This window comes from Vanellus vanellus (genome assembly GCF_965231255.1).
Source record: "Vanellus vanellus genome assembly, chromosome: 1".
NCBI lineage: Eukaryota > Metazoa > Chordata > Aves > Charadriiformes > Charadriidae > Vanellus > Vanellus vanellus.
In genome coordinates, this window is record NC_138905.1 from 72,494,793 (window position 1) to 72,509,634 (window position 14,842).

Below are 14,842 nucleotides of genomic sequence, written 5' to 3' on the forward strand. Positions count from 1 at the left end.
AATAATCCAATGTTTTTAACCAGACAGAAGAATTGCAATAATACTTACTAGTGTTGTCAATGATTGCCAAAAAAACCCACCCAAATTATTTGTTACACAAGCATAAACTTCCCACTAAAATTCAGATTGATGGCAATTAGAAAACAAAAAATCTCACTGTCAATGTATAAACAGGAAAGAAAATGAGTGCTGCGTGTCAGACCACTTTCTTCTGTCACACTCCTTATCCATGTTTTCTAATTTCATCCCTGATTTAAGCACGCAATAGGTTCTTTTTATACATTAGTTCATGTGTACTGCAATATTTTACGGATGTACTCCCACTGAGCTGTGAACTAAAAAAATCAAACTATCTGTCCTTTTTTAGGTCCTCAGTCAACTGATCATAAGCCCGGAGTACAGTTAGTCATATCCTATGAGAGCACCCGTCTGACAATAATGTTGAAACACATGAGGAACGTTGTAAGTATTTTTATCATAATCTGTAACTCATAAGTCCTTGTATTTGTAGAGTACTGTGAAAACACTAATCCTCAAACACCCTTTCTGGAATAACTAATTTTAACTCAAAATAATGACGGGTCTGTTCTGTCATCATTTAACGCTTGCTTTCTTCCTTTGACCTTGCTCAATATGGTTATAGGTACGGGACTGATACAGAAACTGGGTTTCCTTCATGGCTGGTAATGGCCTTTTCCAGGCCATATAGAAAAACAATGTTGATGGCTATTTTGGCCCTTTCGGCTGTGACACATTTTGGTACCAGTCAGACATAAGGCATCATGCAGCGGCATGACTTTTTGTAGGATGTCAGCCTGCTGTTATCAGTTGATTACCCATACATTTCTTTCAAGGCCGGCATGGCTGGTCTATGAACAGGCAAGAGCTCGGTGGAGGGAAAAGTGGTGTATTTTAAGCCATGTTGTTTGGCGGGGTGATGCTCAGCTCCGTAACACGCGCTCTGTCACCAGGCTAAGCGGTCAATGCTGCGGGGGGCTGGAGCCGGACTATGAGAGGGGGAAGCTGGCAGCGCTCCCGCAGCACAGGACAGGCGAAATTGGCTGATGAGGATACCTTGGGAGATCTAGCTGGTGCCATGCGGGATCTCTCGGCTGAAGTAGCGTGTCTGCTGTTTCATAATGAATTCGGCCACTTAGATGTGCCCTTGAATTCCCCGTTGCTCAAGTCTCAAGTAATGGCTGCGGCAAAGAGATCCTTCACTATCTTTGTTTAGCTAGGAGATTAAAGTATTTATTAACTGTCGCGGGTTCTCATTGCATATGCTGATGATGCCTCCATCCCAAACTGGATTGCAATCACTTTCCCTAAACGGGGCCACACCGAGGAGCATATGTGAGCACCAGCCAATAAGAAAATGAGGGTGAATGTCTAATTAGTTGTATGACACACATGAGGCTTACATAGCTCCAACTGTTTTCTGTTGGCCACTCTGGCTTCTGATTTGCAATTCAAGCACGCTCGTTTTGGTTTATAATATCCAATAGGTCTCTGTCCTGAAAGACCTGTCTTTTGTTTCCTATGCACCACCTTGACAGGTGAGAGCAGCCTCTGCTGACAGGTCCAATTTATACGAACTTTACCTTCAGGATACAGTATGAGACCCTCTTTATTTTGTGCTTTTTAAAGCTAAGCGACTTTAATAAACTTATGGTAAAGTTCTAGTTGGTGGGAGGGGTATATTTAAGTGATTGCTATGCTGATGCTGTTACTGTGAGTTCAGGCAGGTGATGTGGAGCTGCACACAAACAGAGTTACAGGTGTCAGAAAGAGTCTTTCTCCTTGTTTCCATCATTTGAAGTGTATAGTCTCGTAACAGTGTTTAACTTAGGAAGTTCCGGCTATTTAATTAAAGGAAAATAAATTGCAGCATAGATAGCTGTGTACAGCAAACATAAAACCCAGGGTTCAGTTCACTTCATTATGTAAAGGGACAATACAACATTAAGTAATTGTCTAGCTTTTGGATGTGGATAACTTAAATTCATTTTAGTGAGTTTGCAGAGAAGTGGTAGGAGTCAAATTCAGTAAGACTTAACAATGATTCATGACTTGAAAATAAGGTCATTATTTTAGCAGTCTAACTTAGGCAATGAGGTTTTTAAATCCTGGGCTTCAGATTCCTTCCTTCCATCCGGCCATCCATCCATCATCATCTGATCTGAAATATGAAATAGTAGTGCTTTGGGGTACTGTGATGCTGGACTGCCTTCACACTAGTAACATATTACAGAAAGGTTCTTTATCCCATTAGTAATCTTCTCAGCTTTCCAGTCATATAGATCAATCTCTCTGACGTGCTCTCTTTTCTTTTTCCTTCCTTCCTTTTTTTTTTTTTTTTTTTGGTTGAGCTGAGCAGGGATTTAAAAAGTATGCCAAGATCATATCTTATTCAAGACATGTTAAAGCTATTTCAGGTATATTCAGTCTTTTGCAGAGTCTCACTAATTATATTTTAGTGGTTCATCTGTGCAGAGATTACTTTGCTATCTTGTTTTATTTCATAATTTATAGTAAATAATTTTTGTGCTGCTCTTCCCCATTTAATTTATCTCTTTATAGAGATTTTATGATGTGTTCAGATGTGAAAATAATTGTAGTGGTTTAAATTAATCCCAAATGTAGCTTCACAGAGCTGACAGGAATTGTGATAGAGACTTTTGATCCATGTAAATAACTTTTATTTACTATCTGTGTGGGTTTACTTCTAGGGGTTTTAATAGAAGATCTAGATCATGCTGTGCAAGTCATATATTAATAAACAATGCACAAGGGGATCCATAAGGAGCTGGTGTCATTTATAGCCGTTGTCAAGTGCCACATAGATTCCTTAAAGGAGGAAGGCAAAAGAGTGCAATGCTATAGCTTTGCAGGACATTTTCATGAAGCCAACGCCATTCATGTGGCATGTCATAAACAAAACCAGCGATAGCACTTGAGCGAGCGTTGGTCTGATGCGGACCTGCCAGAGGACTCTCTAATGTGGGTGGATGCACGGGCTCCACAGTGCAGGCACTTTTGGTCTGATGCATCCCCACGTGCCAGATTTACTGCAGATGTACAACTCAGTCACCCCTCGATCTGCTTCAGAATGTCCTCTCCCTTACCACTGCAGTATTTCAGTCACGTGTTAGGAAAGCTAGTCCTGCTCGAAGAAAACTGTCAAAAATGCTGCAAAGACCAACAGTGGAGAACAGCCTTATAGTATTTTGTGACTGGAAAGGACCATTAACCTAATCCAACCTCCTGTAAAGCAAAAACTATAGTTTTTGCACTGAGAAAATACTTGCATCTAGACCAGCAATGCAGACAGAGAAACTGTTTGAACAGAGAGATCTAAGACTGGTTGCAAATGTTTGTCTGTGCTTTAAGATGGTGGATGCACGATGAAGACGAGTTCTGTTCAATAGATATTTATAAGATACTAACAAGGTTTCAGTCTCAAGATTTTCCTCAGCGATTCACAGTTTTATTTGAATGCTGAAATTCTGCAAGTCAGGTGACTCAGATCAGACTCAGTGCTTCTAATTATGGTTTGAATGGCGTCACTATGACTGCTGAGGAAAAACGCTTTAATTTTCAAAGACACAAAAGCCACGATGCTAATAACATGCAGTTTACAAATAGACATAGTATGTAATTTTAAGTCGGCCTCTTGGGGCATTGCTTCTCCACTCAAATTCAGACAGTGCAACACTGCATAGGCAGTGCGAGGCAATATTGCCTTGATAAAGTGAAGCTGGGCTAGAAGGAAACCTTTGCGGAGGGATGAAAACTGGAGAGGTTATATGGAGAGACCTCTGAGTCACGGAGGATATGGCAGCAGGAGGGAGTGAGACAGGGCAGGCTTCTTCAGCAAACATAACAGTGCAGTACCTGGCAGAGTGCACTAAGTGGTCTTAGAAGGAAGATACAGGAACTGGGGGGAGGTTTGTTTTGGCACCAGAAAGGATTTATTGTAGCTAAGGGCAAAACCAGTCCAGCTGTGGCAGCACAATACCCAGGAAAACGGCAGCAGACAGGAATAGGAGCACAGGGGGAGTGCTAGGAAGAAAGCCTGAGAGGCCACCTTAAAAACGTAGGGTCCTAGGTCTGCATAGAAGCTGTGGCGGTGGATCGATGAAATGAAAGACACCTAGATTTTGAACTTGAAATGCTCAAGTCCAGTTCCATTCGTCTGTATTAACCAACACAGATAATGGGGGATATCATGACGATAGCAGGTATTACGTAGAGCAAACTATGGGCTAGTTTAGTATTGCACAGCCAGAAACGGCCAAGCTACCTACTTCTGCACTGCTGGGCTTCCTCATTATTCAATTCATTCATTCAAAGACACCAGAGGCAAAAGAAGTAGCCATTTCTGAAGTTCAGAAAAGGTTGGCTAATATATTTCTTTCCCTGCTTCACAGACAACCAGAAGGGAAGAGCGGTTCAGCGCTGGCTCAGAAGGAAGTCTGCTTTGTCTGCCGACTTCATTGCCATGACTTCAGGCATGCCCTGTTTTTCTAGATAAGCAGCTAAACTTTCAATCCTCGCTGCTAAACGTTTTTGCCCGTTACTTCTTGTGGACAGAATAAGTCCTCAGGGGTAGTGGGGAGGAGAAACAAAGCCAACTTATCCTGAACCTCATGCCAATAAATGTAAAATGTTACTAGAATTCAGGAAAGCGTGTGTGGGTGATGAATTCTGAACCAATTTTACAGGGGGAAAATTTGCTGGAAGAAAAATAAACTCCTACAGTACTTTTCCAAAACTACTTCCAGCTTTCCTTTTATAAAAGCTCTGAAGCTGTCATGTACCACTCTTGGTGATTAATGATTCTGGGATAGCTGATATGTGGGTGACGAATTAGTAATCAGCTTTAGGCTTACACAGACATCCAGCCTCTTTCCATTTCGTGTCCTACGCCATCCGAGTACAAATTGCTTCCAAAAACGTTTGAGAGACGTGGTGGCTAAAATGCTTTGGGAAGAAAGGTGAGAGCCAAGCTTTCCCTAAACCACAGGGATGAAATCTATTTCTCAGCCTGCAGGGGCAGGGCCGGAGGGGAGGGAAGTTCCCACGTACAGTGCAGGTAGATGCTCCGCTGCCTGTGCTGGGTTTTGTCCCTAGTTTGAGGTGGGTAAGCGGTGGGCATTTTTGTCTGGTCCTAGTTGGTTCCCATCGTTTCTCTCATGGGCCCACTAACTTTTACACTTTATGAATATCATTACATAGATTTAAATGGAAAATATATTACCTGCCAGCAACGCGATGCCTGCCAATTAAATAGAAAGCCACATTATCCTTTCAGAATGCTATGAATGTATCCTGCTTTCGTTACTGGGGCCCATGGATCTGCCAACAGGGTTTGGGAAGAAGTTGCATAGGTAGGCCAAGCCTGGTCAGTCACCCAGGGATGGAAAACAAGTGGAAAAAACCTCTTTGAGCTGAAAAAAAAGTTACTCAAAAAGTATTGGTGATGGAATGAAATCAGCAGTTTGGCTGATGGCGGGAAGTAACGCGTTTGGATGGAGTTCTCCATAGACTGGCACAGAAAAACAGAATAAAAAGCCATGGAAAGAAAGCTCTTGTACTAACTCTAGCTTATACAGAATTTGAATTTCATTTTATATGTATAGAAAATGCTTTTACTTTAAAAATGAATGGAAATTAGCTTAGATAGACTATGTTCTCTTTTGGACTGAAAATTAGCTGGGCACCTCTAAACAAAGGGTACTACTATTCAGCAGTAGTTTAAACTGGGAAGAGATGAGGTCCGTTCTTGTGGCACAGGGATTACTGTTGGATTCCAGCATATTTGTCATGAAACGTGTTTGACAAATACATTGTACGGAAAGTTGTGTTATTATTTCTTGTTAAACCCTTTAATCTGTCACAGTTGCAGTACTGCCTCAGCTCTAAATTCTAGATGCTAATTTTTAAATAAGTAATTCCCTACATAGCTGATATGTGTTGAATAAATAAAAAAAAAAACACAACAGTGAGCTCTATTTAGTAATATGAGTGATCTGGGAGATGAAGGGGAACATAAATTAAATTTGCCACTGGTTGCAAATGAAGGAAACGGTAAAAATAATAGTGGAGACAGAGCAAGATCAAGAGAATAAAAGTAATTTCCAGAACCCTACAACCAGCTTGGACAAATGAAAAGTATTTCCTCAGGGAGGTATAGATCTGTATCCCACGGTAATGTGAAGATAAAACAAGCAAATGGTGAGACATGAGGTTGCTATGAGAGATGCCAATGAGAAAGGCCAGATCCTGGTGTCATGGTGCAGAAAGAAAGTAGTTCATCTTTATAAGGCTTTGGTAGGAAAATATCTCTCTCAGGACATTTTTTTAAAACGAGAATACAAGTTCAAAGAACAGTTCTCAGTAGAGTTACTTGGGACTGATTGATTGTCCAGGAGTGATTTATTGTTACGAAAACTTAACTTAGTTAAGAACAGACTAACAAGGACACAAGTCAATTGTGCAAATATTTAAGGGAGAAGACAGCAAGGTGCAAGAGGAATTATTTAGGACATTGAGTACAAGCATAAGTAGGAATAATGAGAGGTAATTAAGGAGCAGAAATTCCATGCATCATACAATGAAATACGTTCTTGCAAAGGGAGATGGCAAGCTGTAGAATAATCTAAAGAAAAGTGGAGGGAGCTCTGTACAGTTTGAGAAATTGAAAATAGTCTGGATCAGGCATATACAGACTTTTTAAACTAATTTAGAAATTGAGAAGTAGTACAGTGCAGGGTGAAGGCACGGATAACAGTGTCACTATTTCTTTATGCATTTTTATATTCACTTACTATCTGTGCCTAGGCAAGGAGAGAAAAGAATACACATGTGACAAAAAGATAGAAAGAGAACAGAATTTGCCTGTGTTCCTTTTCTCAAAGGCTAATTTTCTTTCATGCCCTCTAACAGGCAGCAATGGTGCTAATCCTGAGTGATTTCAAAAGAAAAGTGAAATGGGGGTGTTGTCTTAAGTATTTGTTCTCCCCTGTGCTTTATTCAAGACAGAAAGAAATTCTGGGATTTATATTTCTAAGGGTCCAAACTAGATCAGTCTTATCTCAGCCAGTGTCATAGACTCTGCGACTAGAAAGTCCTTTGAAAATTAGATGTTCCAAGCACAACGGTAATACAGGGTTGGAAGCAATGGAATTCAACATTTGCTTATCCATAGAATAATATAATTTCAAAGCGTGACTGAAGCTTGATTTTTCATCTGTGAATAAAAGTGGCGTTTGAATGACTTAAAGATAGTAATACAGCATGTGGTTCAGGAATCTAGAACATATCTTGTCACCTCCTTCTCCTTCAGGAAAAAAAAGCTTCTATGTGATTCTTGCTCAAGTCTTTTACTGGGAGTTGTACATTTAATACATTCACACTTCTGATTATGCAGTTGCCTTCTTTTATACTATTTTTGCAGCCTTGCTAACTTTTTTATACCCGTGTGGTACTATCTGAAGCACCCAGTAATCTAGTCCTGAGCGCTGGTGAAGTATTAGAGGGGTCTCAGATCTCAGGACTTAGACTGAGGGACACAAGCCATTCCAAGACATTTTTCTTTTTTGTTAATTCAGAAACAGTAAATGCACACAAAGCTGTATCGTTTCCTGCTGGAGCTAGATTCCAGCCCTCCTTGTCTGCTACTGCCAATGGTGAGTAAAGACATGAGCCTGTTTTACCTGACAGTTACAGTCATATGTGGTTGTACAGACTCTTCCCCATTTCATTGGGGATTGTGTCTATCCTAACATACAACTCTTTCTGGATCATCAAAACAATAAATTTAAGTTCTGACGCCCTCTTTTTAAACAGGGCGTCAGAACTACATCTCAGTTCCTTTCTTCATCTTTCTCAAAGTGTTTGATTCGGGATTCAGAGCTGTATAGAAATAAAGGCTTGGCAGGGAAACCCTTATGACCTTCTGGGTGTCACAGGCCACCTTTCATTTTATTTACTTCATTCTAAGCAGAGTTAGATGGGCTTTTCTCTCAAATGACTGAAGCAGATCAGGAGCGTTTTACATTGTTCTTAGGAAGCCCCAAATCTTTTGGGATCCAGCCTGTTTCCCAGAACTGTCTTTCTCCTTACAAGAGAAAAAAAAAATGGTTTTGTTAAATATTTAACAAATAATACTTGTTCCTTTTAAAAAATCCTGAACAGCAGAGTGCTTTTTGGTTAGCCTCTGATGGAGAGCAGTAGACAAATCCTACCATGCTACAGGGGTGCAGGGCTGTGCCGTCTCCCCCGATGCCGCTGAAATTGCTTATTTCAGTTGTACCCTACTGTAAGTGAAGATGGAATTTGTCCCTTTTGAGTTTAATGGCTGGAAAAAGGTCATGTGTGGGTTCTAGCCGGACCAACACTGATGCACCCATGCATACTGAGGAAGCTGGTGGAGGTGCTTACCGAGTCACTTTCCATCATTTATCAGCAGTCTTCGCTAATCGAGGAAGCTCCAGTAGCCTGGAGGTTAGCAAATGTGATGCCCATCTATAAGAAGGACCGGAAGGAGGATCTGGGGAACTCCAAGCCTGTCAGTCTGACCTCAGTGCCGGGGAATGTTATGGAGCAGATCTTCTTGAATGCCACTACGTGGCATGTACAGGACAACCAGGTGATGAGACCCAGTCATCATGGGTTTATGAAAGGCAGGTCCTGCTTGACTAGCCTGATCTCCTTCTGTGACAAAGTGACCTGCTTAATGGACAAAAGAAAGGCTATGGATGTTGTCTACCTAGGCTTTAGTATAAGCCTTTGGCAGCATTTCCCACAGCATTCTCCTGGAGAAACTGGCTGCTTATGGCTTGGACAAGCGTACCTTTTGCTGAGTAAAAAACTGGCTGGATGGCCGGGCCCAAAGAGTGGGTGGTGAATGGAGTTAAATCCAGTTGGTGGCCAGTCACAAGTGGTGTTCCCTAGGGCTCAGTATTGGGGCTGGTTCTCTTTAATACCTTTATCAATGACATGGACAAGGGTCCCTCGGTAAGTTTGCAGGTGACACCAAGTTAGGGGCAAGTGCTGATTTGCTTGAGGGTAGGATGGCCCTACAGCGGGATCTGGACATTGGCTGGGTTGATGGGCTGAGGCCAATGGTATGAGGTTCAACAAGGCCAAGTGCCGGGTCCTGCAATTGGGTCATAACAACCCCATACAGCACTACAGGCTTGGGGAAGAGTGGCTGGAAAGCTGCCTGGTAGAAAAGGACCTGTGGGTGTTGGTCAACAGGTGGCTGAATGTGAGCCAGCAGTGTGCCCAGGTGGCCAAGAAGGCCAATAGCATCCTGGCCTGTATCAGGAATAGTGTGTCCAGCAGGGCTAGGGAAGTAATTGTCCCCCCTGTACTTGGCACTGGGGAGGCCGCACCTCGAGTACTGCATTCAGTTTTGGGCCCCTCACTACAAGAAAGACATAGAGATGCTGGAGGGTGTCCAGAGAAGGGCAACGAAGCTGGTGAGTGGTCTGGAGCACAAGTCTTATGAGGAGTGATTGAGGGAACTGGGGTTGTTTAGCCCAACAAGAGGAGGCTCAGGGGAGACCTTATCGCTCTCTACAACTACCTGGAAGGAGGTTGTAGAGAGGTGGGGATCAGTCTCTTCTCCCAAATAACAGGCAATAGGACAAGAGGAAATGGCCTCAGGTTGTGCCAGGAGAGGCTTAGATTGGATATTAGGAAAAATTTCTTCAGTGAAAGGGTTGTCGAGCATTGGAACAGGCTGCCCAGGGAAGTGGTGGAATCACCATCCCTGGAGGTATTTAAAAGACATGTAGATGTCATAGGGACATGGTTTAGTGGTGGTTTCGGCAGTGTTAGGTCAATGGTTGGACTCGATGATCTTAAAGATCTTTTCCAACATAAACAATTCTATAATTCTAAGATCCTATGATTCTACCTCATATATACACTGGGATAGGTCAACACCTCCACATTTTTGCCCAAAACCGGTGTGTTCATTGCAGGGTGTTAACTGTGAAGCTTCCCTTCTGTCTCAGTGACCAAGGGTTAGTTTTTCCCATTTGACGGCCAGGAGACCTTGGAGAGCATTGGCTGGTTCACTCAGTAGAGATTTTGTGACTCGGGACAGCTCTTGACCCTATTTTTGCCAGCACTGTTTTTCCTGTTAGGAATTCAGCGTACCATCCTTTATTAACAGAGAGACTGCACAAGCCCTTGCTACTCTACTACAAATAAAGCCAAACCAGTAAACCTGCATTTTTTTTTTTTTTTTTTTTTTTTTTTTTGCCAAAAAGCCTTATTTCCCTTGGGAGAGAAAGAGCTGGAATAAACTATGAGACAAAAGTATGGTTTATTTCATGAATAAACAGCACCCACTCTTCACCCTTTTGGTGCACTGATAAGCTGCATGCAGAACAGACGGGTTGATGAGGGATGTTGAAGGTATTGGACCGCACAAGGTGAATAAGCTGTATTTGGAGATTAATATCATTAACACAGAGAGATCACCTTTGCATTTTTATCATAGTAAATGATAAAGCCATCTGGAGGCTTGCCCCACAGACACCACCAGGTTTCTGGAAGGTAGAAAACACCTGCTCAAAAAGTACTTTCCAGAAGTTCCCTGAAACAAAACGTATATGTTGTTCTGAAGCAACATATCTTTTATTTCCCTGCGTTAAATTGCGATAAAGTTCATGTCTTTTTTTTTGTTGCTTTGCCATTGGCCTCCATGCCAGTGACCTCTGTCACAGTGTGTCTTCTCTGTTTATGTTCATACCCGGATGTATACATGAGATAGGAAAGAAGTTAGGAATAGGAATGAAGTTGCTCACAAAGAGTGGGGAAAAATTTGGATGAGAAAATATAATAAAATAAAACTTATCTTGCAGAGAAGCAGTTAAATGTGTTCAAATTTTAGGTGAAAAAAGAGGTTGTTTGGGAAAAAATACCTTATTTGTGGAGTCACTTTTGGCTGGTTGCTTTTCTGTTTTGTCTTGCCAAGAACAGACAGTGCAGGGCGCACCATAGCGATATAGCGGATTATCTTCTTTTGTAATTATCATTTAATTACTGCAAATGTGATTTTATTTTGAGTTTTCTTCAAAGTAATTTGAAAATATTTTGTGGCAGGAAAACTAAAAGCTTAGTAGCAGCATAAAAAAGAGGTGTTCAGTGCTTTGGGATACGCAGAGCTCAAAGGAAAAACAAGGAAAGGTCTTCAGTCCCACGTAAGGATTTATGAAGTAACAACACAGCCGCCCATTCGCACAGCAATCCCGTTTGTCCTGAAGGTTTATATATTTTATTAATCTGTTTTTGACGGAACCTCTTGCTTTGTAATATCATTGCTTTAGTGCTGATTATATTCTCCGCTCTTTAAATTTAGAATTAGCCCAGAGGATGTTATCTTTTTCTAAGGCAGAGGCTGTATTTGGTAATTAAGCTGAAGTTTCCAAAGACAGAGTTTAGCCTTTCACTGCTAAGCTACACAGGGTCTTGGAGAAAGTGAAAGACAGTGTAGTAGCAGTGATGGCTTTTCCACATTTCTTACTGGTTTTAATTTAGTCAAGAGGCAGCTAGTAATTTGTACAGGTTGCTGGGGTGCAAGGCTGATTTCTTCCGTTGTTTTTTTTTTCTTTTAATAATCAAATCTGCCTCAAGTCTACTCTTAATATATAAACATTTTGCTTTGTCGCTATGAAGGTTTTTTTCTAACCACTTGCTATATGATTTTTAAAGGTGTGAGGATATCTCATTATTAAAATTTAAGGGATATTTTGGAGTCCTTCGCTATGTAGAAGATAATTTCTCACGGCAGTGCATGTAAGAGAAAAACACAAGTTGAAGGTAAAGGACAGGAAAACTGAGAGAGCTACCGGGCAAAGTGAACGATTTTTTTTTTTTTTTTTTTTAAATTTGGAGGCAGTAGCTGAAATGGGAGCCCTTCTAAAGCCTGGAATACTTTTCATTGAAGAAGGGGAAGAAAGCAACTGAGATTTGAAGTTAATTAACTGAGATTTGAAATTAATTTGGGGGGAAGGAAGAAAGTTACTTATAGAGGAGAAAAAGTGACATTAGTTAATACAAGTCACCTTTGATTTTTTTTTTTATTTTTTTTTGTGAAGATGGTTGAAAATGAAAAATGGGAAAAAGAGAACAGCAGCTGGAAGTATCAAATGTTCCGGAGCCATCAATCTGTTTCATTCTAGGACAAAAGGTGGAAAAATATCTGCATGTCTAACACTAAGAGAAACTGATGACATGATTTAAATTCGAGGCAATAGTCACCTAAAAAGAAAATTTGATGTTACTTAGGAAGAAGTGAGTTTTAAAAAGCTTTGCAATAAATTATCCTTAAAGTACATTTTTTAAAAATCATAAAACTTTCCTTAAAATTCATATGAGTAAGGCCCAATATTCATATTGGCTGCTAAATTGCATAGTTTAATATATAGCAAAAAGTAGTTAGGCCCTTTGTAATCCTAACAAAGAATCCATCCTTAAGGAGAGTTGTGGATGGTTAGTAATGATCAAGGGAGAAAAGTCATTAAGATAATGTAATTCTTGTGGAAAAATTAATTGAATTTCATCCATTATTTCCCAGCTACAGCTAGTATATTTAAAATTAAATTACACAGGACATAACCTATCTGCGTGGGTTTCTGTGCGTAAATATCAATAGTTTTGGGGGTTTGGAAAATAAAATTGGAGTGAAAAATGGAACACAGCCATAACAGATACAGGTTTGTATTAGTTTTAGAGTATTGAATTAGAGATGTGGAGAGAAGTAAATCCAGAGTATTATTTCCTCTCCTTCACTCACCCGTATTCTTAAATATTTTCATCACCTTCTTCCTGACTTTAGAAGAAAATAACATTTCAAAAATAAACTGCTTCTTTAAACACATATACAGGCAGTTGGAACTGAGTTCCTTAAAAACATCAGTCATTATCAGGGTCAAGTAGGCAGGTCATTCTCTGAGAAAGTTGTTCAGTAGCGGCTTGTTTGTGTTTGAAGAAAGTACAGGGAGTCAGCTTCTAAATTAAACTCTTTTTTTTTTTTTTATTGGCAGATCAAAATCACTGGTGGGAGTTTTCTTTTGTCCATAGGCATGGCAAGGAGAGCTGTGGCATTTCTGTCAGGAACTCGGGTCTATACCTTTCCAGCCTTACAGATTTTTATAGCTTGATTTGTTTACAAGCATACACAATCGAAGATTTAAGACAGTAATTTAAATGGGGAGTAACTTCTTTTAAAGGAGTTAAACTTGCTTTGGTATCGGGTAATGAAACAACTACAGAATTAAACATAAATAGAATTCAATCTAAAACTTTGGGGTTTGCTTGATCACAAGTATGTTCAAGCTGTAAAGCTCTTGGAGAGCAGTTGAAGTGCAAAATGGCATTCCCAAGGTACCCTTTGATTTTCCTTCTGGCCTGCACTACGGACAGAAGTCACTGATTTTTGATCCATCAATAATAACAAAGAGGGTTTTTTGCTGGATTTCAGAATTACTCGTAAGTCTGCTGGAAATCTTACTCTGTGTTTATAACGGACCCACCAGAACAGATATTCTTTGGTGCAAATGATACAGACATTTAGATCAGATATTCTTCAGGTTCACCTAAGTTTGTGAATGTGCCAATGAAGTCTGAGTTAGAAGTGAAAGGATAATCCAGGGGTTTTGCTCACTAAATGTGACACTGTAATACGACAGAAGACATCATCTTTAGAAAAAAAAAAAAAATGTTCTGATGTTTTCTCTATTCTCCTTTATTCAAACAAATGCTCAACTCACAGGGAAAAGCCTGAGAAAGGACTAGCTTGCCCGAAAGCTTGGGATTTTTGCCTGCCATGTCAGTTGTCTTAACAGTTTACTTTGAATTTCACTTACTTTGGATTTTAAAAAAAAGAAATCCTTCTGCTGTATTAATCCTGCTCTTGTTTTCGCAGTGTGATTCTCAAATTGCCAAGATCCCTCTTTGTCCCTGGTAGGGGAAGGTATAGCAAAGTACAGCTCCTTCCATGGCCTTTGCAAGTCTTGTCCCAAGAAATCCTTCGGTGAAGAAGGCATTTCACAAGAAAAGGTTCAACTATTCAGTTTGTTCAGCACAAACTCATCGTAGGAGCTACCCAAACTCTGCTCCCGTAAAGCCATGTCTGATTTATGCCTGCTCTTCCCCGATAATTTTGAATGATGACTGTGTAGTGGGACAGAGCCTTTTTAACGGTTAGAGACCCTCGTTAGATGTTTTGTGTCCTATCAGGAGGCAGAGGAGGGCAGCTGGGAAGTGGAAGACAGGATCTGGCTTGAAGAGTGCTCAGCTGAAGCTTTTTCGTCGCTTGATGGCATAACAGTGCCCCTGCGGATGGAGAACTGGGACAATTGTGGAATTTGGAGTTGTCCTGTTTGCCTTTCTTCGGCAAGGGAAAGTGCAGTGGGAAGTGTTATCTGTAAAGTTGGGGGGGGGGGGGGGGGAGGAGGAACCCCAACACCCAACAGCCAGAACTAAGATCTCTAGTTGGAATTCAGGTGGCTGCGGTTTAAATTACCTCTAACAGTCTGGCTGCTGATTGCTACTGTTCATGAAAAGTGGCTTTGTTTTAGTTCTGAAAGATCCCGGAGCAACTGCTCGGCCTTGAGTTTCCTACTCTGAATGCCTAAAATTTTTATTTTTTTTTGTTCTCTCTTGACCCTCTCCTCCCACTCACCTCTTTCAACATGTATTTAGCTGCGTTCAAAGGGATAGCAAGGAGGTAGTTTTCTGTCCGTGTTTCATATGGCCACAGCACTACTGCAGAGTGCCTTTCTTAGAATTTGGGAGGAGTCAGCTGATGGAGGAAGGT

At 40.8% G+C, this 14,842-nt stretch overlaps 1 protein-coding gene across 1 annotated transcript in view; it reads left to right on the forward strand.

Annotated features, from left to right (window-relative positions):
* Positions 1 to 14,842, forward strand: part of PIK3C2G (phosphatidylinositol-4-phosphate 3-kinase catalytic subunit type 2 gamma) — a gene marked incomplete at its 5' end in the record, with an annotated part of 212,422 nt that overhangs the window by 188,867 nt on the left and 8,713 nt on the right. The window contains one exon of the mRNA XM_082496368.1: positions 368 to 462. Within this exon, the coding sequence (XP_082352494.1) occupies positions 368 to 462 (95 nt within the window). The remainder of the gene's footprint in view (positions 1 to 367; positions 463 to 14,842) is intronic.